The following is a 23,494-nucleotide window of genomic DNA, read 5'->3' on the forward strand; positions in this document are numbered from 1 at the left end:
CGGTTGTTAACACATTCATTTCTTCTGGGTGAAAATGTTGTACGTTTTTGGTAGTCTCACTTATAGTGCTGCACTATTACTGTTTTTGTTGTTTGTTTGTTTTTTATCCTAATTGATGTAAAGGGATTTATAAGTCTTCAGATGCCGAGCATAAATTAGGTCTACGTATTCTTTTCACTGAACAGTCCTGGTTCCCTCTTGGTGGGAGTGGAGGTGACCCCATCTATAAGGGGATACAGTCCATACACACCCAGCACAAGGCCGGGGTCACACGACCAGACCGTTCTCGGGGCTGCAGTTCCTCTGAGCTCCTTAAGGAGGTGATCTCGCTTCTACCCACATCAAGTCTCTATGGAAAATGGACAGGAAGTGATGTCAGGGACAGACGGGAAGTGATGTAGGGTATAAATAGGCAGTAGAAAGGAGACATTGGTGGAACTGGCAGCAGAGGAGGTAATACGATATTATTTTGTCATATCACTCTGCACCGGGCCAGGGTTCTGGGTTAGAGGATATTTCCTTATCAACATGGGGGCAAGGTGCTTTGCCAAAGGGGTCCGTCCTGGCAAAGCAACCTCCATGTTGAGAGCATTTGGCCTGGTATGGTTTAGGGGGGGGGGGCGCATGCTCGTCTCCCTCTTTCCTGGCCATTGGGCTGCATACTTGGCCCCCTCTCTCCTGGCCATCGGCCTACATGCTCAACTTCTTCTCTCTTGGCCATCGACCCATATGTTCATCTTCCTCTCTACTGTCCATCGGCCCACATGCTCATCTTCCTCTCTCCTGGCCATCAGCCCACATTCTCGTCTTCCTCTCACCTGGCCATCGGCCCACATGCTCATCTTCTCTCCTGGCCATCGACCCACGTGTTTGTCTTCCTCTCTCCTGGCCATCGGCCCACATGCTCGTCTTCCTCTCTCCTGGCCATCGGCCCACATGCTGATCTTCCTCTGTCCTGGCCATCGACCCACATGCTCGTCTTCCTCTCTCCTGGCCATCGGCCCACATGCTCGTCTTACTCTCTCCTGGCCATCAAGCTGCATGCTCATCTTCCTTTCTCCTGGCCATCAGGCCCGCATGCTCATCTTCCTCTCTCCTGGCCATCAGCCCACATGCTCATCTTCCTCTCTGCCTGGCTATCTGCCCACATGCTCATCTTCTTCTCTCCTGGCCATCGGCCCACATGCTCGTCTTCCTCTCTCCTGGCCATCGGCCCACATGCTCGTCTTCCTCTCTCCTGGCCATCGGCCCACATGCTCGTATTCCTCTCTCCTGTCATCGGTCCACATGCTCGTCTTCCTCTCTCCTGGTCATCGGCCCACATGCTTGCCTTCCTCTCTCCTGGCCATCGGGCTGCATGCTCATCTTCCTCTCTCCTGGCCATCGGCCCACATGCTTATCTTCTTCTCTCCCGGCCATCGGCCCACATGCTCATCTTCTTCTCTCCTGGCCATCGGGCTGCATGCTTGTCTTCCTCTCTCCTGGCTATCGGGCCACATGCTAGTCTTCCTCTTTCCTACCTGCATGTTCAGGGTATGGTATGGATTTTGGGAAGGGGAACCTAATGCCATTTTTTTTTCTAATTTTTGGTGTGGGGTCCTCCTTAAAATCCATACCAGATCCGAAAGGCCTAGTGTAGATTGTGTGGAGACATCCACTCCTTTTTTTGTTTTTATTTTTACTCTCTGGCCCATTTGTTTGCATTCTGCTGTCAGCTGGGAATCCCGAGAGCCTTGGGGGGCCCACTACAAGAGAGAGAAGAAGGTGGAGTTGTAGGCAACACCAAAAGTGCATTAAGGCAGGTAGGAGGAGAACCAGTGAAGAGCAAAGTCTTGAAGGCCAAGTTAGTGAAGTCTTGTGAGGAGGAGCCAGTTGTCTACTGTATCAGTGGTAGACATGCAGATGTCAGAAAGTTTTATTTTATTTTGGATATATTCAGTTGTTGAAGAATTTCATTTCATCATATTCGTTATGTTGAACCGATTAGTTTTCGGAATTTGTTTTGTATCTTCGGCATTCGTTTCAAACACTCACCGGCCAATTTATTAGGTCCACCTTGCTAGTGCCAAGAAAATCTTCCTCATACCATGGCACCTCCACCACCAGCCTGAACAGTTGATACAAGGCAGGATAGATCCACCACACCATGACACCACCACCCCCAGCCTGAACCATTGATACAAGGCAGGATGGATCCACCACACCATGACACCACCACCAGCCTGAATTGTTGATACAAGGCAGGATGGATCCACCACACCATGGCACCACCACCACCAGCCTGAACAGTTGATACAAGGCAGGATGGATCCACCACACCATGACACCACCACCACCAGCCTGAACAGTTGATACAAGGCAGGATAGATCCACCACACCATGACACCACCACCAGCCTGAACTGTTGATACAAGCCAGGATGGATCCACCACACCATGACACCACCACCACCAGCCTGAACTGTTGATACAAAGCAGGATGGATCCACCACACCGTGACACCACCACCACCAGCCTGAACCGTTGATGCAAGGCAGGATGGATCCACCACACCATGACACCACCACACCATGACACCACCAGCCTGAACCGTTGATACAAGGCAGGATGGATCCACCACACAATGACACCATCACCACCAGCCTGAACTGTTGATACAAGGCAGGATAGATCCATGCTTTCATGTTGTTTACACCAAATTCTGACCCGACCATCCGAATATCGCATCCAAAATTCAGACTCATCAGACCAAGCAACGAGTGGTACCCCGGTGTGGTCTGCTGCTGTAGCTGATCTGCTTCAAGGTTTGACACATTGGCGTTCAGAGATGTATTCTGCATACCTCTCACACGTGCCCCCTACCCAGAAATGCAAAATCACTTATATATATTTAAAAAAAATATATTTTTAAAAATATATTTTTTTAAAATATATTCTTCAGATTTTATTTAACATATAAAAAAGTAATTTTAACTCATACTTTTTCGTATATTTGTAATTGCATTCCAAATATGGCGCGGCCATCTTGGAAGTGGGAACATGTGGCCAATGTTTCCCTAAACTTGTCTACACCTGTATCCCTGTGAGGAGGAGCTGCTTCACTCAAATTTTAATGTGAGTTACCAAATAAAGGAGGATATTTTTATCTACTATTTGTGACTGTGGATTTTCTTGTGAGGATAATGGAAGAAAAACCCTAGCATTGGATGAAATCGTAATGAGGAGAAGTCAACCCAGAGTGGTGTTATGCCCTGTTGTTTCTTATATAGGGTAATTATCCATCAGCATATGAGTTGGAGAGTGTTGGTTTGGGTTTAAGGTCATCACTGATGTATACAGGGTGTGGTGATACACACTTGCAGTGACAATTTGGAGTTGTTTTCACATATTGTGCTAATGACACTTTGTGTGAGTGTCTTTCACTTATATTTATATTCACATTTTTAGGTACACAAAAGAATATTTGTATGTGTATAGATACTCGTTTATAGAGTATACACATTTAGAAAGATTTTTTGCATGTTGCACAGTGAGTGGCACGTGTGTTTTTATAATTTAAAAGGTATGACACTATGTCAAGTTTTTTCTTTTTGAGGTGTACTGTCATCAGGATTTGCGGGTATTGAGAAGGAGTTTTTTGACGAAAGAAGAAAGAGAACTATTGTTTACAATTGTGGGGACTATTTTTTGAATTTTTGATATTTTGGACATTTTGTTATGTTTTTTTATGTTGGTTTTATTTTTATTTTATTTGTTAAAGGGAAAAGTTTTATATTTTTTGTTTATTCCAAATATGTAGATTTGTATTTTTAAAGACATACAGTGTATTTGAAATGTATTTTTACAAATATTTTTCAGATATTTTGTAATAAAAACGCATTTCAACATGCAGTATATATATATATATATATATATATATATATATATATATATATTTATTTATTTATTTTATTTTTTTTAAATATATTGAATACGGCCAAAATTGTAGCATTTCAATTATATGGCAATATATTTGGGAAGAATATTTTTTAAATATATTTAAAATATATTTTTCTTCCATACGGGAGGCAATTATAGGAATAATGGTTCCTTTAGTCTTTGTTAGGGAAGGAGCGTGGAGTGAAGACGAAAGATGGTAGGAGTAAAAAGTGGAACAGGAAGAAGAAAAAGAAAAAGGAAATAGTAGGAGGTGACTGGTCGGGGGGGTAGTCAATATGTAAAATTTGTTATGGAATTTGAGATTGCAAAGTTTTGAAAATGTGTTTTATTTATAATGTAAAATGAATGAAAATGTAGTAAAAAAAAAAAGAATCAAAATTCAGATCCATTCGTTATCCGAATCCAAATGATCAAACAAATTCAAAATTGAATTCCTTTCCCCACGAGCCTGAACTAATGTCGCATCGGATGCAGGGGTGGACTGACAACTCATGGGGCCCACGGGCAATACTGGATCATGGGGCCCCTGTGTCCTTGCCCAAACTCAAAAAAGCCTATGAGGTACCAGGGGCATCTCATGGGGCCCCTACTGACCCCGGGCCCTCGGGCAGTGCCCGAAATTCCAAATGGTCATTCCGCCCCTGATCGGACGTCATCCAAATGAAATGCATTTTTTAATTTCGGTAGAACTTTTTTTTTGGATTAGTTGACATTGGCTACTATGTCTATTTGGAGATCACAGAAACACAAATTTCATCAGAAAAAGGAATCGAAATGCGTATTTCTAATCAAAGGCAACAGAAAGGTCTGAGTATGGGTGCAGAGTGGTGGCCATTGGTGTTAGCAGTTGGTAACCCGTTGGTTTTAGGAGGGCAATGTCAAAGGAGGTAAAACTAAGGGGGCAAGAAGGTTGTTCTCAGTGATGGTTGAGGACAAGGTCTTCAAGAACTTTGGAAATACACAGGAGTAAGGAGATGGGTCTTGGGTTGTTCATACTGGTTGGGCCCATTCAGGGTTTTTTAAGTATGGGGGTGACCAGAGCATGCTTTATAGGGATGGAGAAGATGCCAGTAGAGAGGGAGAGTAAAGATGTTGGGGAGTGGAGTTTTCCAGAAGGTGCAAGTGGCCTACGGTATCCAAGGCTAAATGTGACAGCTTCCTGTTGAGGGCAAACTTTCTAACAGCCAATAGGGTATGGCAACTGACCCTATACTGGTGGGACCCATTCAGGGTTTTTTAAGTACGGGGGTGACCAGATCATGCTTTATAGGGATGGAGAAGATGCCAGTAGAGAGGGAGAGTAAAGATGTTGGGGAGTGGAGTTTTCCAGAAGGTGCAAGTGGCCTACAGTATCCAAGGCTAAATGTGACAGCTTCCTGTTGAGGGCAAACTTCCTAACAGCCAATAGGGTATCGCCACTGGCCTTATACTGGTTGACATTTAAAAAAAAAATAGCATCACCCCCAATTTCTACTATATATGACAAAATGCAGCACTAGTTATCAAATATTCAATATAATGTATCACCGAGTAGTAATTTATAAAAAGCTAAATTTAATAAAAGGTATTGCACTTACAAACATCCAAATACGTTTGGCATAAAAAATATCAGGGAATGTTTCCCAACCAGCCACATGGCCGCGATCCGTAACGCGATGACGTCATCTGACGTGTTTCGTCATGAAAAAACATCAGGGGCCCCTAATTTCTATATCCGACGTCTTAACCCGTTGCTCCAGACGACGCGTTTTGACATGAAAAGCCGTCATATGGGGCCCCTAATTTCTATATCTGACGTCTTAAGCCGTTGCTCCAACCGACGCGTTTCGTCATGAAAAGACGTCATCAGGGGCCCCTTAATTCCTATATCCGACGTCTTAACCCGTTGCTCCAGCTGACATGTTTCGTCATAAAAAGAAGTCAGGGACCCCCAATTTCTATATCTGACCCTTTGGGTCTGTTACGGATTTTAAAGAGCAAAGCAAAAAAAAACCAAGAAATCCTAACATTTTCCCCTAAATTATTGCCAGAGCCTGATCAGAACTTGCAACCTTGCTGGCCAGGAAACAGGGAAAAAAATCATCCCCCCCCCCATCCTTTCTGAAACATACCAGGCCACATGGTGCCAACATCAAGAGGGTTTAAATGCCAAAGGGGACACCCCTGGGAAAGTAACTAGTCCCCATTTTGATGAGGACAAAGACCTCTTGACCACAACCTTAGATGGTAATTTTGGGGGTCTTTGTGCAGGGAATTGTGGATGGTCCCTTTAGAAAAAGGGGGCCCCCAGATGGGAAAAAGGGGTACATTGTACAATTTAAAAAGGCAGAAGAAGGATCCTAGTTATCATTTCAGCTCTAATGTTAAAAAAAGAGGCTCCCAGACCCCAAGAATCATAGCAAATGCTAAACAGCCCATATTAAAAATGTTCCAACTGGTGGGGACCATGGTTCTTCAACCTACTGACCTTCATATTACCTCCTGATATCCTCTTCCTATCATTGTACAACCAATCCAGATCATTCTCTCATCAATGTTATCTGTCTACAGGGAAACCTTCATAGATGACGGCACCAATGAGGATGGAGGAGGACCACAGTCACATGACTGAGAGGATACTAAACCTCACCCTGGAGATCATCTACCTGCTGACCGGAGAGGTGAGGAGGATTCTGGGAGGTCACATGACATCACTCTCATCTCTATTAATAAAACACAGACCTGACCGGAGAGGTGAGGAGGATTCTGGGAGGTCACATGACATCACACAGACTTGACCGGAGAGGTGAGGATTCTGGGAGGTGACATGACATCACACAGACTTGACCGGAGAGGTGAGGAGGATTCTGGGAGGTCACATGACATCACTCTTATCTCTATTAATAAAACACAGACCTGACCGGAGAGGTGAGGAGGATTCTGGGAGTCTAACATGATGTTCCTATTGGTTCCCCAACACAGAGATTTCCTCTTCTGAAGTCAGGTGATCATATGACCATCACAGTGCCTCCATGTGACTCCCTAAACCCTGAGAGACACAACATGGAGAAGATTCTAGAAGTCACCAAGAAGATGATGGAGCTGCTGACAGGAGAGGTGAGCGGTGCCGGGAATTCTGGGACATTCTCCAGTAACAGACAAGGGATGTGTCTGGATGGTGACTGTATCATTATGTGTGTCAGGTTCCTATAAGGTGTCAGGGTGTCACTGTCTATTTCTCCATGGAGGAGTGGGAGTATTTAGAAGGACACAAGGACCTCTACAAGGACGTCATGATGGACAATCAGCCGCCCCTCACATCACCGGGTAAGAGGAGACTTTATTGGAAAGGAGAGAGCAGTACGGAGGATCCACCTAGATCCCCCATCATCTGATAAACACATAGAAACAATGGATTCAGTCAGTGTGTGTGTTTCCTACAGATGGATCCAGTCATGGGAACCCACCAGAGAGATGTCCCCATCCTCTGTATTCCCGGGATTCCACACAGGAAGGTCACACCATCCCTCACCATCATCAGGTAGATGGATCCAGTCATGGGAACCCACCAGAGAGATGTCCCCGTCCTCTGTATTCCCGGGATTCCACACAGGAGGATCATAACTATGCAAAACCTGATCAGGTAGATGAGGAACAATCACTGATAGTTATATTTTATAAACAAGCTTGTATGTTACAATAATTTGTTTGATATATTCAGAGTGGAAACCTGAGAGATTCTAAAGTTGAGGTTAAAGAAGAGATAAAAGAGGAGGATGATGAGGATGGAGTGATGGAGGAGTCAGAGATTTCCAAAGATCTGTACCAGGACACCGTGGTGGAGTCATCCAGCTACAGGAACCCACCAGAGAGATGTCCCCATCCTCTGTATTCCCGGGATCCCACACAGGAAGGTCACACCATCCCTCACCATCATCAGGTAGGTGGAGTTGAGGGTCGGGAATCCTTCTATGTTACAGATGTTATTTTCTGCCATTCTGTTGGTTTAGGGTGAAGATCTGATAATCATAAAAGTGGAGGGTGAAGTAGAAGAGACGTATGTGAGGGATGATCAGCAATATACGGAGGAGGCTGGAATGAGGAGGACATTCATAGAGGAGGACACTCCTACACAGATCAGCACAGGTGACCAGAATATATTCTTCTCTTATTTCTGCTCTGTTACCGCCCCCCCCCCAACCCCCATTGGTTCCTGCTCCTCTGACAAGGCGGTGTAAATGTAGAAGTGATCTGGGAGGACCAAAGGCTCTTTGAAGAGGGGAGGAGTCCCAGCTGGTTGGGACATCCACAGAGAACATCTGCTCCCTCCTATCTCCCTGATCCAGATGGAATCTTGATGGAAGTGAACTAACCCTCTCCTATCTATTGATGATGTTTTTCTATTTTTCCAGGACCCGCCATGGAGAAACCCTCAAAGGATCGTCTCACTTTATCTCCAGGTTGTAAAATGGAAGATGAGGACATCCCAGGAGATTGCGCTGGAGAAAAGACAATGAGCTCCACTATGGATGGTGGACTTCCCAGTGTGGAGAGACCATGGAATCCCTCTGACTCTGAGCACCCTCGTACTGTGGGGGATGGGGCCGGGTTTAAGTGGGAAAATACATTTTCCTGCCCTGAATTTGGGGAACGTTTTAATTCTGAATTAAGCCTTTCTGTACATCAGAGATCTCACATGACTGAGAAGCTTCACTCCTGTACTAAGTGCGGGAAATGTTTTTTACGGAAATCAGATCTTACTGTACATCAAAGATTTCACACAGGTGAGAAGCCACATTCTTGCCTTGAGTGCGGGAAATGTTTTTCACTCAAGTCCCATCTTAATACACATTATAGGTTTCACACAGGTGAGAAGCCGTATTTCTGTCTTGAGTGCGGGAAATGTTTTCCACTCAAATCCCATCTTAATACACATCAGAGGTCTCACACGGGTGAAAAGCCGTATTCCTGTCCTGAGTGTGGAAAATTTTTTTCAATAAAATCAAACCTTGCAAAACATCAAAGAACTCACACGGGTGAGAAGGCATTTTCCTGCCCTGAGTGCGGGAAATGTTTTTCACAGAAAGCCCATCTTGTTACACATCAAAAGTCTCACACGGGTGAAAAGCCGCATTCTTGTCCTGAGTGCGGAAAATGTTTTACAGAAAAATCAGACCTTGTAAAACATCAAAGGACTCACACGGGTGAGAAGGCACATTTTTGTTCTGAGTGTGGGAAATATTTTTCACGGAAATCATATCTTGTTACACATCAAAGATCTCACACGGGGGAGAAGCCGTACTCTTGCTTTGAGTGCGGGAAATGTTTTTCTCTGAAGACCCATCTTAACAAACATCTGAGGTCTCACACAGGTGAGAAACCGCATTCCTGTCCTGAGTGTGGAAAATGTTTTAGAGAAAAAAAAGGCCTTGTAAAACATCAAAGAACTCACACGGGTGAGAAGGCGTATGCCTGCCCTGAGTGCGGGAAATGTTTTGCACAAAGGCACCATCTTAATACACATCAGAGGACTCACACAGGTGAGAAGCCGTATTCCTGCCCTGAGTGTGGAAAATGTTTTACACAAAAATCAGGCCTTCTACAACATCAAACAACTCATACAGGTGAGAAGGCGTATGCCTGCCCTGAGTGCGGGAAATGTTTTTCACAGAATTCCCATCTTAAAATACATCGGAGGATTCACACCGGTGAAAAGCCGTATCCCTGTCCTCAGTGCGGGAAATGTTTTCTACAGAAATCAGACCTTGTTAAACATCAAAGGTCTCACACGGGGGAGAAGCCGTATTCCTGCCCTGAGTGCGGGAAATGTTTTTCTCTCAAGTACTATTTTAACAAACACACCAGGTCTCACACAGGTGAGAAGACACATAACTTCAGTGTAGAAAATGCCCGTCATGAAAATGTTTTGTCCTCATAAATTTCTTTCTGGCTTAATCTGGCATTAATGCTGGTTGGGTCCCTCTAGCAGTGTAGTCTGATCTCCCCTGACCTTCAGCAGAAGCTTCCATGGAGGACATCATGGTGAGAGAGAAGGAGGGTGGTCACTGCTGGTTGGGTCCTTCTAGCAGTGTAGTCTGATCTCCCCTGACCTTCAGCAGAAGCTTCCATGGAAGACATCATGGTGAGAGAGAAGGAGGATGGTCACTGCTTGTTGGTTCCTTCTAGCAGTGTAGTCTGATCCTCCCTGACCTTCAGCAGAAGCTTCCATGGAGGACATCATGGTGAGAGAGAAAGAGGGGGGGTCACTGCTGGTTGGGTCCCTCTAGCAGTGGAGTCTGATCTCCCCTGACCTTCAGCAGAAGCTTCCATGGAGGACATCATGGTGAGAGAGAAGGAGGTATGGGTCACTGCTGGCTGGGTCCCTCTAGCAGTGTAGTCTGATCTCCCCTGACCTTCAGCAGAAGCTTTCATGGAGGACATCATGGTGAGAGAGAAGGGGGGGGGTTCACTGCTGGTTGGGTCCCTCTAGCAGTGTAGTCTGATCTCCCCTGACCTTCAGCAGAAGCTTCCATGGAAGACATCATGGTGAGAGAGAAGGAGGATGGTCACTGCTTGTTGGTTCCTTCTAGCAGTGTAGTCTGATCTTCCCTGACCTTCAGCAGAAGCTTCCATGGAGGACATCATGGTGAGAGAGAAAGAGGGGGGGTCACTGCTGGTTGGATCCCTCTAGCAGTGGAGTCTGATCTCCCCTGACCTTCAGCAGAAGCTTCCATGGAGGACATCATGGTGAGAGAGAAGGAGGTATGGGTCACTGCTGGCTGGGTCCCTCTAGCAGTGTAGTCTGATCTCCCCTGACCTTCAGCAGAAGCTTTCATGGAGGACATCATGGTGAGAGAGAAGGGGGGGGGGGTTCACTGCTGGTTGGGTCCCTCTTGCAGTGTAGTCTGATCTCCCCTGACCTTCAGCAGAAGCTTCCATGGAAGACATCATGGTGAGAGAGAAGGAGGGGGGGGGGTCACTGCTGGTTGGTTCCCTCTAGCAGTGTAGTCTGATCTCTCCTGACCTTCAGCAGAAGCTTCCATGGAGGACATCATGGTGAGAGAGAATCTAGATATGGGGGAGAAGGGGAGACTAACAGAGTCTGTACAGTAGTCATCAGCCTGCGCAGGCAGCTTCATTTGCTTTGAGAGTGCCACCTGCTGGCTGATAGTGGAAAATATGACATTTCCAGATGTAACATTTCATATGTAGCTGATAAAAATGCAAATATAACTCTAATCTTGTGTCTTAGTCGTTTTGTTTTATCAGCATGTATTTGTTGGAACAGCCGACTCTCCCCCTTCTCATGGACCTCAGGACATCTGTAGTATACTCCAATGATAAGTCCATCAGTCCATAGACCCATCTATCATTCCACCCGTAATTCCTCCTCTGTACCATCACCTTGTTGGAACAGCCGACTCTCCCCCTTCTCATAGACCTCAGGACATCTGTAGTATACTCCAATGATAAGTCCATCAGTCCATAGACCCATCTATCATTCCTCCCGTAATTCCTCCACATCATCACCACCTGCAACCTCAAAATATTTTTGCTTTTTCCCTTTTCAGGTCTCTAATACTTGAAGTAAACCCAAGAAAACAAATCAATTTTCTCTAACAATCTGTGTTTATTGAGTAAGATTGCTGTGTATACAAACTCTTTACATATTAGAGTACTATACATATGCATACATACACACATTCAAATGCCTGGCAGCACTGGGGTTTGAATCCCAACTATGGCACCACCTGCCTGGATTTTTCATGTTCTCCCTGTGCCTGCGTGGGTTTCCTCTGGTTACTCTGTTTTCCTCCTACACTCCAAAGATATGCTGGTAGGTTAATTGGCTGCAATAGGAAGAAGGGTCAGCCACACACCGGAGGATAGATGAATATAGTGTGTATTTATTGATCCATAGGACACACAAAACACCAGGACATGAATACGGGACCTGCTAACGCGTTTCATACCATCTCACGCTTCATCATAACAAAAAAAACAACAAAAGTGCCATCTTATGCAGGCCACAGACAGGTCATTTATCGGCCAAATTGTAGGCCGAAAAACGAAAAATCAGTCGTTGCCACCAATGCTTATGAAAAACAGCCATTTTTCGTAGATTTTCCAGCATGACCGATAAAAGAAACGAGAAGGAACCGCGAAAATCGGCTGACGACATTGCCCCACTAACGGTGCAAATATCGGCTGATTATTCTTTTGGACGAAAATTCGGCTGATAAACGACCCGTCTATGGCCTGCATTATATAGGTATTAGTTAATAAAGAACACTCGTCCTAATCAGCACTTCTGAATCCTGAGGGTACGCCTACCAATACATTGTAACAAGACATATAAAACCATCATATCAAAAGTAGCGATCTCAGAGAACTACAAGAAAGGAAGAAAAGAAAAAAGGAAAGTGAAGTGGAATAAAAAGGAAAAACAAAGAAAGAGAAAAAGAATAATAGATAAAAATAATGGTGAAAAAATAATTATGAAAAAATTATAAAATGAAAAAATAGAATAACAAACACAGATAAAAGTGAGTAAATATCCCAAGAAGATATGGGCTAAGATGCTGAAATGATCGATTTTCTTTATCCCCTCTGAGACCCCCAATCTGTGGAGAGATGCCTGGTTTATCAGCAGAATTCTGGGAACACCCCATGAACACGGACATAATGGCAGCTTATGTTCAAAGATGCTCAAAGTTTATTAGACATTACTTGGGTTATATAGAGTACAGAACAGAATTAAAAAGGCACGGGAGGAGCGAGTTTTAAAACCGCAACTTTGTAAGTTTCCATTATGAGCTGACTACATGAAACATGACATATACTTTTCTTGGTATAAACTGTTTCTGCTAGCTTTCTGAGAATCGGCTGGACACAAAAAGCTCAGGATCATCTTATCCTTGAGCAAGCTGAAACAGTTTAATTAAACTTCCAATATATCTGCAAAAAGCTAACTTAATACTTAAAATGTCTTACATCAACAAAATGCCACATTTGTAAATAATCAAAATTTAAATATAAATATATGCAAAAAAACGCATACAAAAAACGCATAAAAAAAACAAAAACATGTCTACTTGGGATAAAATACAAAAAAAAAAAATCACAAAAAACCATACATATCAAAACAGCAGAAAAATAAATAAATCAATAAAATATATCAAAAGTAATGTGTCGAAAAACAACGCATCAAAAAACAAAAAGAACGCATAAAAAAAAAAAAAAAGGAAAATTCCAAAGGGAAAAGAGAGAGATGGTATTAAAGATGTGTGTGCACATGAATGTTAATTGGCTCCTGTCTAAATTGTCCTTAGTATGTGTATGTATGAATGGGAGTTAGGGACCTTAGAATGTACTCCCCTCGGGGGCGGGGACTGATGTGAGCTTACTATATATATGTAAAGCTCTGTGTAAATTGATGGCGCTATATAAGTACCTGAAATAAATAAATAAATTCAAATGCTATCTATCCTCTCCTAGCTGAAGAAAATAATGACAGTAACAACAATCTCTGCAATATGGAAACACTAAAAGTCACTTAACCTCTGTTCAAGGTGATCCACAATTTCCTTCATGAACAGGACTCCCAGCATGAAGCGATCGCAGGAAAACTGGTTCTCGATCTTGGCAGTCTCCCTCTAAATCTTATAATGGAGCTTTCATGTTATCTGAGGGTAGAGTTGGCCTTTTTGGTTTGTGTTGCTACTGTAGCCCCATCCAGGAGCTTTCTGCAGGTAGGGGGTTGGAGCCTGCTGGGTCCCTCCCACAGCTCTGTGTACAGTATGATGTATGGGAAGAGTGTTGAGTAACCATGTGTAATCAGGGGCGGACTGACAACTCATGGGGCCCCTGGGCAATATGGGATCATGGGGCCCATGCTTCCTTACCCACACTCAAACCACACCCAAAAAAGCCTATGAAAGGTACCAGGGGCATCTCATGGGGCCCCCTTCTTACCCCGGGCCCCCGAGCAGTGCCCGAGTTCCCGAATGGTCAGTCCGCCCCTGTCCGTAATACACTTTCTTGCTTAAAATTCGGTAAAATTAGTCACATTTAAACGTCCAGTTGGGCTGAAAAGTTTGCCCTCCCCTTGGAGAATTGGTAGTACACAGGATGTACCATTTTTAACCCCTAGCATGCAAATATGTTGCCTCTCGGCGTCTGGGCCTTGACGCCATATTTGCGCACCATTTGAAAATATATATGTGCTGAGAGCGCGCACCCTTCACGCTCCAAGCACATATATCCGTGACTCACGGAAAGGTCCCGATCTCCCCTTGCGATCGGGACCTTCTCCGATCATGTGACAGCGAATCACGGTCGTCACATGACCCTAAAACCCTGCATCGTCTTCTCAAACTCTTAAAGGGCCGGGAGGCGCCAGCGCAAAGGGGTTAAAGGAAACAAGAGTGAGCCGGCAAACCCCATTCCTATGAAATTCATATTCTGTAACTGGAGGTCATAACAGAATGGGCCAATCATAAAACACAACATGGCAAAATGTAAACCAATGAAATGCCCCCCTGTTCAGAAGTCTGCCCCCTCTTGGATCTTTATCCTTAGTATCGCTCCCTTTAGCATCAATGACAGCATGCCATCTTCTGTAATAGTTGTCTAAGAGGCCCCCCGAATTCTTGCCGGTGGTAGAACTGCCCATTTGTCTTGCCTCCAGGTCATGCAAAGTCTTTGGTGGTCTTGCATGAACAGCATGTTTTAGGTCTCCCCAGCATGGCTCGATGTCAGTAGACTGTGATGGCCACTCCAGAACCTTCAACTTTTTCTGCTGGAACCACTGGAGGTTCAGCTTAACCTTGTGTTGAGGGCTATTTTCCTGCTGGAAAGTCCAAGAGCGTCCAATGCGCAGCTCTCCTGCCAAAGAATACCAATTGTCTCCCAGTATTTTCTGATAACATGCTGCGTTCATCTTGCCATCAATCCTCACAAGATTCCCCATGCCTTTAGAGCTCACACACCCCCAAAACATTCATGCTTCACAGTGGGGGATGGTACTCTTGTCGCTATAGGCCTTGTTGACTTCTTTCCAGACATAGAGCTTATGGTTGTGTCGAAAAAGCTCTATTTTGGTCTCGTTGGTCCAGATTACAGTGTGCCAGAAGCTGTGTCAAGGTGATGTTAGCCATATTGTAACCGGGCTTTTTTGTGACATTGGTGCAGTAAAGGCAACTCCACCATGCAGCTCATTTTTGTTCAAGTGTTGTCATGTTGTGCTCCTAGAAACAACAACGCCGTTTTTTTTCCAGAGCAGCCTGGATTTCTCCTGCAGTCACCTCTGGGGGGTTTTCTTTGTATTGCCGGACAATTCTTCTGGCAGTTGTGGTTGCAATCTTTCTTAATCTACCTGACGTTGGCTGTGAATCAAGAGATCCCTGAATTTTCCACTTCTTAGTAAGTGATTGAACAGTACTGACCGGCCTATTCAAGGCTTTGGATATCTTTATATGTCCTTTTCCATCTTTATAAAGTGTCTACCGCTTTTTTAATGTGTTCCTGATGTTTCTGTGATGCTTCAATGATGCTGTTTTTTCCAGTAGAACCCCCAGCTCAGTATCCGTCCATCCACTTGATGTAAAGGAAAATGTGATCCATCAGACCAGGCCTCCTTCTTCCATGGCTCCGTGGTCCAGTTCTGAAGCTCACGTGCCCATTGTAGGACACAGGTCAGCATGGGCGACCTGACTGGTCAGCGGCTACACCGCCCCCCCATACACAACAAACTGCAGGGCCTATCTTTTTCTGCTTTCAGCACATGGACTTCAGGGACAACATTTTTACTTTCTGAATAACAGCTCACCCACTTTCAGATGCCAATGTTACCTGATGATCAACGTCTTCCATTTTACCTATCGGTGGTCTTAATGTTTTTTTACTGATCTGTGAACAGTCCATACACACCCAGCACAAGGCCGGGGTCACACTACCAGACGGTTCTCTGGTCTGCAGTTCCTCTGAGCTCCAAAGGTGGGGATCGCACTTCTACCCAGACAGGAAGTCTCTATGGAAGACAGGAAGTGATGTCAGGGACAGATAGGAAGTGATGTCAAGTATGAATAGACAGTTCATGAGCAATAAGTCGGGAGGAAGTAGAGAGGCAATTTTGGTGGAAGTGGCAGCAGAGGAGGTAATAAGATCTGATTTTCTATTTACACCCAGTAACCCCCCATCACGACCGTCCTCTTCCTCCAACGTCACACCTGGCCTCTTCCTCCAACGTCACGCCCGGCCTCTTCCTCCAACTTCACGACCGTCCTCTTCCTCCAACTTCACGACCGTCCTCTTCCTCCAACGTCACGCCCCTCCTCTTCCTCCACCGTCGCGCCCCTCCTCTTCCTCCACCGTCGCGCCCGTCCTCTTCCTCCATCGTCGCGCCCGTCCTCTTCCTCCATCGTCGCGCCCGGCCTCTTCCTCCATCGTCGCGCCGGCCTCTTTCTCCATCGTCTCGTCCTCTTTCTCCATCGTCCCGTCCTCTTTCTCCATCGTCATGCCCGTCCTCTTCCTCCATCGTCCCGTCCGTCCTCTTCCTCCATCGTCCCGTCAGTCCTCTTCCTCCATCGTCCCGTCAGTCCTCTTCCTCCATCGTCCCGTCAGTCCTCTTCCTCCATCGTCCCGTCCGTCCTCTTCCTCCATCGTCCCGTCCGTCCTCTTCCTCCATCGTCCCGTCCGTCCTCTTCCTCCATCGTCCCGTCCGTCCTTTTCCTCCAGCGTCACGTCCGTCCTTTTCCTCCACAGTCATGTCCGTCCTCTTCCTCCATAGTCACGTCCGTTCTCTTCCTCCATAGTCACTGTGACGTCTTTTATCTACAGCAGATGATGATACACATATATATAGTGTGGGAACCCAGATTAACCCCTTCAGGGGCAGAACATTCCCCCACTTCTGGGGCCGGAACATTCTCCTCATTGTGGAGATGTATCCACTTCCTCTCTCATTGACCCCAATTTTGGCGGATTTTTTGGTTGATTATATTGGTTATTATCCACTTTTGATTCTGGTCAGCAGTTTAAAAGCAGCCAATGATGGGAGGATATGGATAACCCCACCCCTCATAAGAGAGAGTTTAGCCTCAGCTAATAAATGGAGGAGTTGGATAACCCGACTCATCACTAAACTTCAGTTGATGAGGGTGGGAAAGAAGTAGAGGTCAATGGAGGAAAGGAAAGAGGACAGTTTGGGTGATATATTGAAACCAGGTTGGTGATGTATCTCAGGACAGTTATGGATGGTTTTATAGGTTTTTGTTAATATTTTGAAATGCATTTATTACGTGAGTTGAGGCCAGTGGAGGGATTGGCAGAGAGGGATGGAGGACACTGAATGGAGGCCAGTGGAGGGATTGGCAGAGAGGGGTGGAGGACACTGAGCAGTTGATAAGGTGGATGAGTCTGGAGAATACATCCCCATCCTAATATTGTACAACCAGTACAGTCCAGATCATTCTCTGTTATCAATTTTTGGTCTACAGGAAACCTGTATAGATCACATGACCAATGAGGATGGAGGAGGACCGGAGTCACATGACTGAGAGGATACTAAACCTCACCCTGGAGATTATCTACCTGCTGACCGGAGAGGTGAGGAGGATTGTGGGAGGTCACATGACATTTATTTATTTATTTATCGAGTTTATATAGCGCCAAAGGGTTTGCTCAGCGCTGTACAATAGAGGGGGGGACAATACATGAAACAGAACAGTAACATCAAACAGTACACAAGGGGTAAGAGGGCCCTACTCTTTAGAGCTTACAATCTAGGAGGGAGGGGGTAGAGGCACAGGAGGAAACGGCTGTGGGGGATGGAGTGGTAGGAGGAGGGAAGGGCAGCGGCTGTTAGGTGAGGGTGGGGTAGGCTTCCCTGAAGAGGTGGGTTTTCAGGGAGCGCCTGAAGGTGAGGAGGGAAGGTGACAGTCTGATGGATTGGGGTAGTGAGTTCCAGAGGATGGGGGAGGACTTGGAGAAGTCTTGCAGTCGTGCGTGGGAGGAGGAGACCAGGGAGCAAGATAGAAGGAGGTCCTGTGAAGAGCGAAGGGTACGGGTAGGGTGGTACCTGGGAATCAGGTCGGTGAGGTAGTTAGGGGCAGTGTTGTGAATGGCCTTATAGGTCAGGGTGAGCAATTTGAATTTAATGCGTTGGGCAATGGGGAGCCAGTGGAGGGAGAGGCAGAGGGGGGTGGCAGAGGTGGAGCGGCTGGTGAGGTGGATGAGTCTGGCAGCTGAGTTCAGGATGGTCTGAAGCGGGGAGAGCCTGCACTGGGGTAGGCCGGTGAGGAGGGAGTTGCAGTAGTCAAGGCGTGAGATAATCAGGGAGTGTACGAGTAGTTTAGTGGTGTCTGGGGTAAGGAAGGAGCGTATCTTGGCGATGTTCCGGAGGTGGAGCCTGCATGTGTTTGTAAGTGATTTGATATGAGGTTTAAAGGAAAAGTTTGAGTCCAGAATGACGCCAAGGACCTTGGCTTGCTGGGCGGGATTGATGGTGGTGTTGTTGGTAGTGATGGAAAGGATGGGGGGGGGGGGGGGGGCGCGGGCTGGGGGGAAGATGAGAAGCTCTCATCTCTATTAATAAAACACAGACCTGACCGGAGAGGTGAGGAGGATTCTGGGAGGTCACATGACATCACTCTCATCTCTATTAATAAAACACAGACCTGACCGGAGAGGTGAGGAGGATTCTGGGAGTCTAACATGATGTTCCTATTGGTTCCCCAATACAGAGATTTCCTCTTCTGAAGTCAGGTGATTATATGACCATCACAGTGCCTCCATGTGACTCCCTAAACCCTGAGAGACACAACATGGAGAAGATTCTAGAAGTCACCAAGAAGATGATGGAGCTGCTGACAGGAGAGGTGAGCGGTGCCGGGAATTCTGGGACATTCTCCAGTAACAGACAAGGGATGTGTCTGGATGGTGACTGTATCATTGTGTGTGTCAGGTTCCTATAAGGTGTCAGGGTGTCACTGTCTATTTCTCCATGGAGGAGTGGGAGTATTTAGAAGGACACAAGGACCTCTACAAGAACTTCATGATGATTGATGATCACTGATAGTATCATTAGGATCTGTACATTATCTGCATTGTTACCATTTATGTCATTTTATTATATATTCAGATTGGAAACCTGAGAGATTCTACAGTTGAGGTTAAAGAAGAGATAAAAGAGGAGGAGGATGAGGATGGGGTGATGGAGGAGTCAGAGATTCCAGAAGGACACAAAGATCTGTACCAGGACACCATGGTGGAGTCATCCAGCTACAGGAACCCACCAGAGAGATGTCTCCGTCCTCTGTATTCCCGGGATTCCACACAGGAAGGTCACACCATCCCTCACCATCATCAGGTAGATGAGGAACAATCAGTGATAGTGCTATTTTATACACAAGCTTCTCTGTTACAATACATTTATTTATATATTTAGAGTGGAATCCTCGGGGATTATAATATTATTAAGGAAGAGTATAAAGAGGAGGATGAGGAGTATGGAGTGATGGAAGAGCTTTCAGAAGGACACAAGGATCTCTACGAGGACATCAGGATGGAACCACCTATTAATGGGAACCCACCAGAGAGATGTCCCCGTCCTTTGTATTCCCGGGATTCCACACAGGAAGGTCACACCATCCCTCACCATCATCAGGTAGGTGGAGTTAAGGGTCGGGAACATAAAGTGATGGAACACTCTGACATGTGGAGACGATGTGTGGACTCTACAAGATGAGATGTTCTATGTGATCTCCCATCATAAATCCTTCTATGTTACAGATGTTATTTTCTGCCATTCTGTTGGTTTAGGGTGAAGATCTGATGAACATGAAAGTTGAGGGTGAAGTAGAAGAGACGTATGTGAGGGATGATCAGCAATATACGGAGGAGGCTGGAATGAGGAGGACAGTCATAGAGGAGGACACTCCTACAGAGATCAGCACAGGTGACCAGAATATATTCTTCTCTGATCTTTTCTCTGTTACCGCCCCCCTCCCAGCCCCCATTGGTTCCTGCTACTCTGACAAAGAGGTGTAAATGTAGAAGTGATCTGGGAGGAGGAGCAAAGGTCCTTTGACTGAAGAGGGGAGGAGTCCCAGCTGGTTGGGACATCCACAGAGAGCATCTGCTCCCTGCTATCTCCCTGATCCAGATGGAATCTTGATGGAAGTGAACTAACCCTCTCCTATCTATTGATGATGTTTTTCTATTTTTCCAGGACCCGCCATGGAGAAACCCTCAAAGGATCGTCTCACTTTATCTCCAGGTTGTAAAATGGAAGATGAGGACATCCCAGGAGATTGTGCCGGAGAAAACACAATGAGCTCCACTATGGATGGTGGACTTCCCAGTGTGGAGAGACCATGGAGTCTCTCTGACTCTGAGCAAACTCATACAGGGGGGGATGGGGCCGAGATTCAGGGGGAGAAGAAACATGCCTGCCCCGAGTGCGGGAAGAGTTTCCCACGAAGATACGACTTTGTTTTACATCAAAGAACTCACACAGGGGAGAAGCCGTATTTTTGTTCTGAGTGCGGCAAATGTTTTGCAATAAAATCTAACCTTGCAAAACATCAAAGAACTCACACGGGGGAGAAGGCATTTTCCTGCCCAGAGTGCGGGAAATGTTTCTCACAGAAGGTCCATCTTATTTCACATCAGAGAACTCACACGGGTGAAAAGCCATATTCCTGTCCTGAGTGTGGAAAATGTTTTACAGAAAAATCAGTCCTTGTAACACATCAGAGAACTCACACGGGTGAGAAGGCGTATTCCTGCCCTGAGTGCGGGAAATGTTATTCACAGAAAAAACATCTTGTTGCCCATCACAGATCTCACACGGGGGAGAAGCCGTATTCTTGCCCTGAGTGTGGAGAATGTTTTTCTATCAGGTCCCATCTGAACAAACATCTGACCTCTCACACCGGTGAGAAACCTCATCCCTGTTCCGAGTGTGGGAAATACTTCTTTCTGAAGTCCCATCTTAACAAACATCTGAGGTCTCACACAGGTGAGAAACCACATTCCTGTTCCGAGTGCGGGAAATGTTTTAGAGAAAAAAAAGGCCTTGTCAATCATCAAAGAACTCACACGGGTGAGAAGGCATATTCCTGCCCTGAGTGCGGGAAATGTTTTACACAGAAGCACCATCTTGATACACATCAGAGGACTCATACGGGTGAAAAGCCGTATTCCTGCCCTGAGTGTGGAAAATGTTTTACACAAAAAGCAGGCCTTCTACAACATAAAACGACTCACACGGGTGAGAAGGCGTATTCCTGCCCTGAGTGCGGGAAATGTTTTGCACAGAATGCCCATCTTAAAATACATCGGGGAATTCACACGGGTGAAAAACCACATTCTTGTCTTGAGTGCGGGAGATGTTTTTTACATAAATCAGTCCTTGTTAAACATCAAAGATCTCACACAAGAGGGAAGCCGTAATCCTGCCCTTAGTGCGGGAAATGTTTTTCACTCAAGTATGATTTTAATAAACACTCTAGGTGAGTAGACGCATGGCTTCTTAGTGTAGAAAATGCACTTTGTGAAAGTCTGATCTTACTGAACCTCAGATATGCTACACGGGGAAAGCTGTTGTTCTGCCCTGAGTGCGGGAAATTTGTTTCCACAAGAATCAGAACTTGTCAAACATCAATGATCTCAGAAGCTGTATTCCTATCCTGAGTGCGGGAAATGTTTTTCACAGAAGTCCTATCTTCTCAAACATCAGAGAACCCACAAGGTGTATTAGTGTCCTGAGTGCGGGAAATGTCTTCTCTATGGAAGATATGTTGCCGTACATCAGAGATCTCACACTGGGAAGAAGCACACCTTGATATACACCTCAGAAAACATGTGGCTGAGCGCTCCTCTGATCTTTATCATGGAAGAAACACTTTATAAGGAGATCAGAGATCACTAAAGACTTCAACGTTGTGTCTGGCTTCCTCTGCTAGGAGGGAGAAGGAGGGGCGGTTACCGTTGGTTGGGTCAAGGCAGTGTAGTCTGATCTCCCCTGACCTTCAGCAGAAGCTTACATGGAGGAAATCATGGTGAGAGAAAAGGGGGGGGGGTCACTGTTGGTTGGGTCCCTCTAGCAGTGTAGTCTGATCTCCCCTGACCTTCAGCAGAAGCTTCCATGGAGGACACCATGGTGAGAGAGAGAGAGCTAGAGGCGAGATCAGACTATATTACAGACTGACAATTTTTGTGCAGTGGTAATCAGCCTGCACAAGCAGCTTCGTTTGTGTGGAGATCGACACCTGCTGGCTGCAGGTAGAAAATAACATTTCCAGATGTATTATTTCAGATTTTTCCTGATAAAAATTCAAATGTACACTAATCTAACCTTGTGTCTTAGTAGTTTGGTGTTCCCAGCTTGTCCTTGTTGGAACAGCCGCCTCTCAGGACGTCTGTAGTATAGTCCAATGATAAGTCCATCAGTCCAAAGACCCATCTATCATTCCTCCCGTAATTCCTCCTCCGCACCATCACCTTGTTGGAACAGCCGACTCTCCCCCTTCTCATAGATCTCAGGATGTCTGTAGTATACTCCAATGATAAGTCCATCAGTCCATAGACCCATCTATCATTCCTCCCGTAATTCCTCCTCCGCACCATCACCACCTCCAACCACAAGATCATTCTTGTCTTCTTTTCCCATCTCAGGACGTCTGTAGTATAGTCCAATGATAAGTTCATTACTATATTATTATGCTTTTACTGAACTAGCTGGTCCAAAATTTCCCTAATGAACAGGACTCCCTGCATAAAGATTGCTGTTTATACAAACTATTTACATTCACAGGAAAAAAAAAATGAGACGAGGAATATCGAGTAATATAAACATGAATACATGCACACATTCAAATGATATCTATCCTTTACTAGCTGAAGAAAATTACCAATCATTTCTACGCAACAGGGATACACTGATCAAGCACCTGTGGTAGTGAGCCCTTGTACATAGTCAACTTGGGTTCCCGAGGGCGCAGAGTCTAAGCCCCAGCCTGCTTCTTTACCAGAGCCCCTGATGGTGGGGATGGACTTGCAGCAAGCTGGGACCAGGTCGCTGCAACCAGGTACGCCCAGCTGAGGATGAGGAGACCGCTCGCAGAAGCAGAATACAATGGGAGGAGACAAACGGAAATCCGATTGACTAGCCAAGGTCAGGACAGGCAGAAAACGAGCACAGTCAGAGAATGAAGCCGGGGGCGGTACACGAGTAGTCAATGCAGGATACAGGAGTTAGTAACACACAGGAGCTCTAATAACTAAGAAGTTGCTCAGGCAAAGTGGCCTAGACTGAGCATGTCTTATATAGGCAAGCAAACTAGGAGGTGGGCCAGGAAGTGATGGAAGGGAAGGAAATGAAACCCAGAGAACAGCAGACGATGTGTATAGGTGAGCACAGACAAACATACGTGAAGGGATCAGGAACAGCACTGCAGCAAGGAGGTAAGAATACACAAACAAGAAACTGCAGGCTAACTTGTGACATACACTAAAAGTAATTTAACTTCCGTTATAGCTAGTCCACAATTTCCTTAATGAACAGGACTCCC

At 45.6% G+C, this 23,494-nt stretch overlaps 3 protein-coding genes across 3 annotated transcripts in view; all 3 read left to right on the top strand.

Moving 5' to 3' along the window:
- The first annotated feature begins 374 nt into the window (after positions 1-374).
- LOC149465088 (uncharacterized) lies at positions 375-7,241 on the top strand. The gene is made up of 3 exons (XM_089673742.1): positions 375-453; positions 6,489-6,598; positions 6,900-7,241. The coding sequence occupies exons 2-3, from the start codon at positions 6,503-6,505 to the stop codon at positions 7,128-7,130; spliced, it is 327 nt and encodes a 108-aa protein (XP_089529868.1). The 5' UTR covers positions 375-453; positions 6,489-6,502; the 3' UTR covers positions 7,131-7,241.
- Positions 7,242-7,412: 171 nt separating this feature from the next.
- LOC149465089 (uncharacterized) overlaps positions 7,413-23,494 on the top strand; it is a 28,409-nt gene continuing 12,327 nt past the window's right edge. The window contains 5 exon segments of the mRNA XM_089673761.1: positions 7,413-7,560; positions 7,639-7,857; positions 7,928-8,063; positions 8,330-9,758; positions 20,402-21,387. Coding sequence (XP_089529887.1) covers positions 7,711-7,857; positions 7,928-8,063; positions 8,330-9,758; positions 20,402-21,387 — 2,698 coding nt within the window. The 5' untranslated portion in view covers positions 7,413-7,560; positions 7,639-7,710.
- LOC149465090 (uncharacterized) lies at positions 15,969-18,961 on the top strand. The gene is made up of 3 exons (XM_089673750.1): positions 15,969-16,074; positions 17,417-17,525; positions 18,662-18,961. The coding sequence occupies exons 2-3, from the start codon at positions 17,442-17,444 to the stop codon at positions 18,890-18,892; spliced, it is 315 nt and encodes a 104-aa protein (XP_089529876.1). The 5' UTR covers positions 15,969-16,074; positions 17,417-17,441; the 3' UTR covers positions 18,893-18,961.

Source organism: Staurois parvus, unplaced genomic scaffold (assembly GCF_062004578.1).
Source record: "Staurois parvus isolate SC_StPar_1 unplaced genomic scaffold, SC_StPar_1.0 ptg000144l, whole genome shotgun sequence".
Taxonomy (NCBI): domain Eukaryota; kingdom Metazoa; phylum Chordata; class Amphibia; order Anura; family Ranidae; genus Staurois; species Staurois parvus.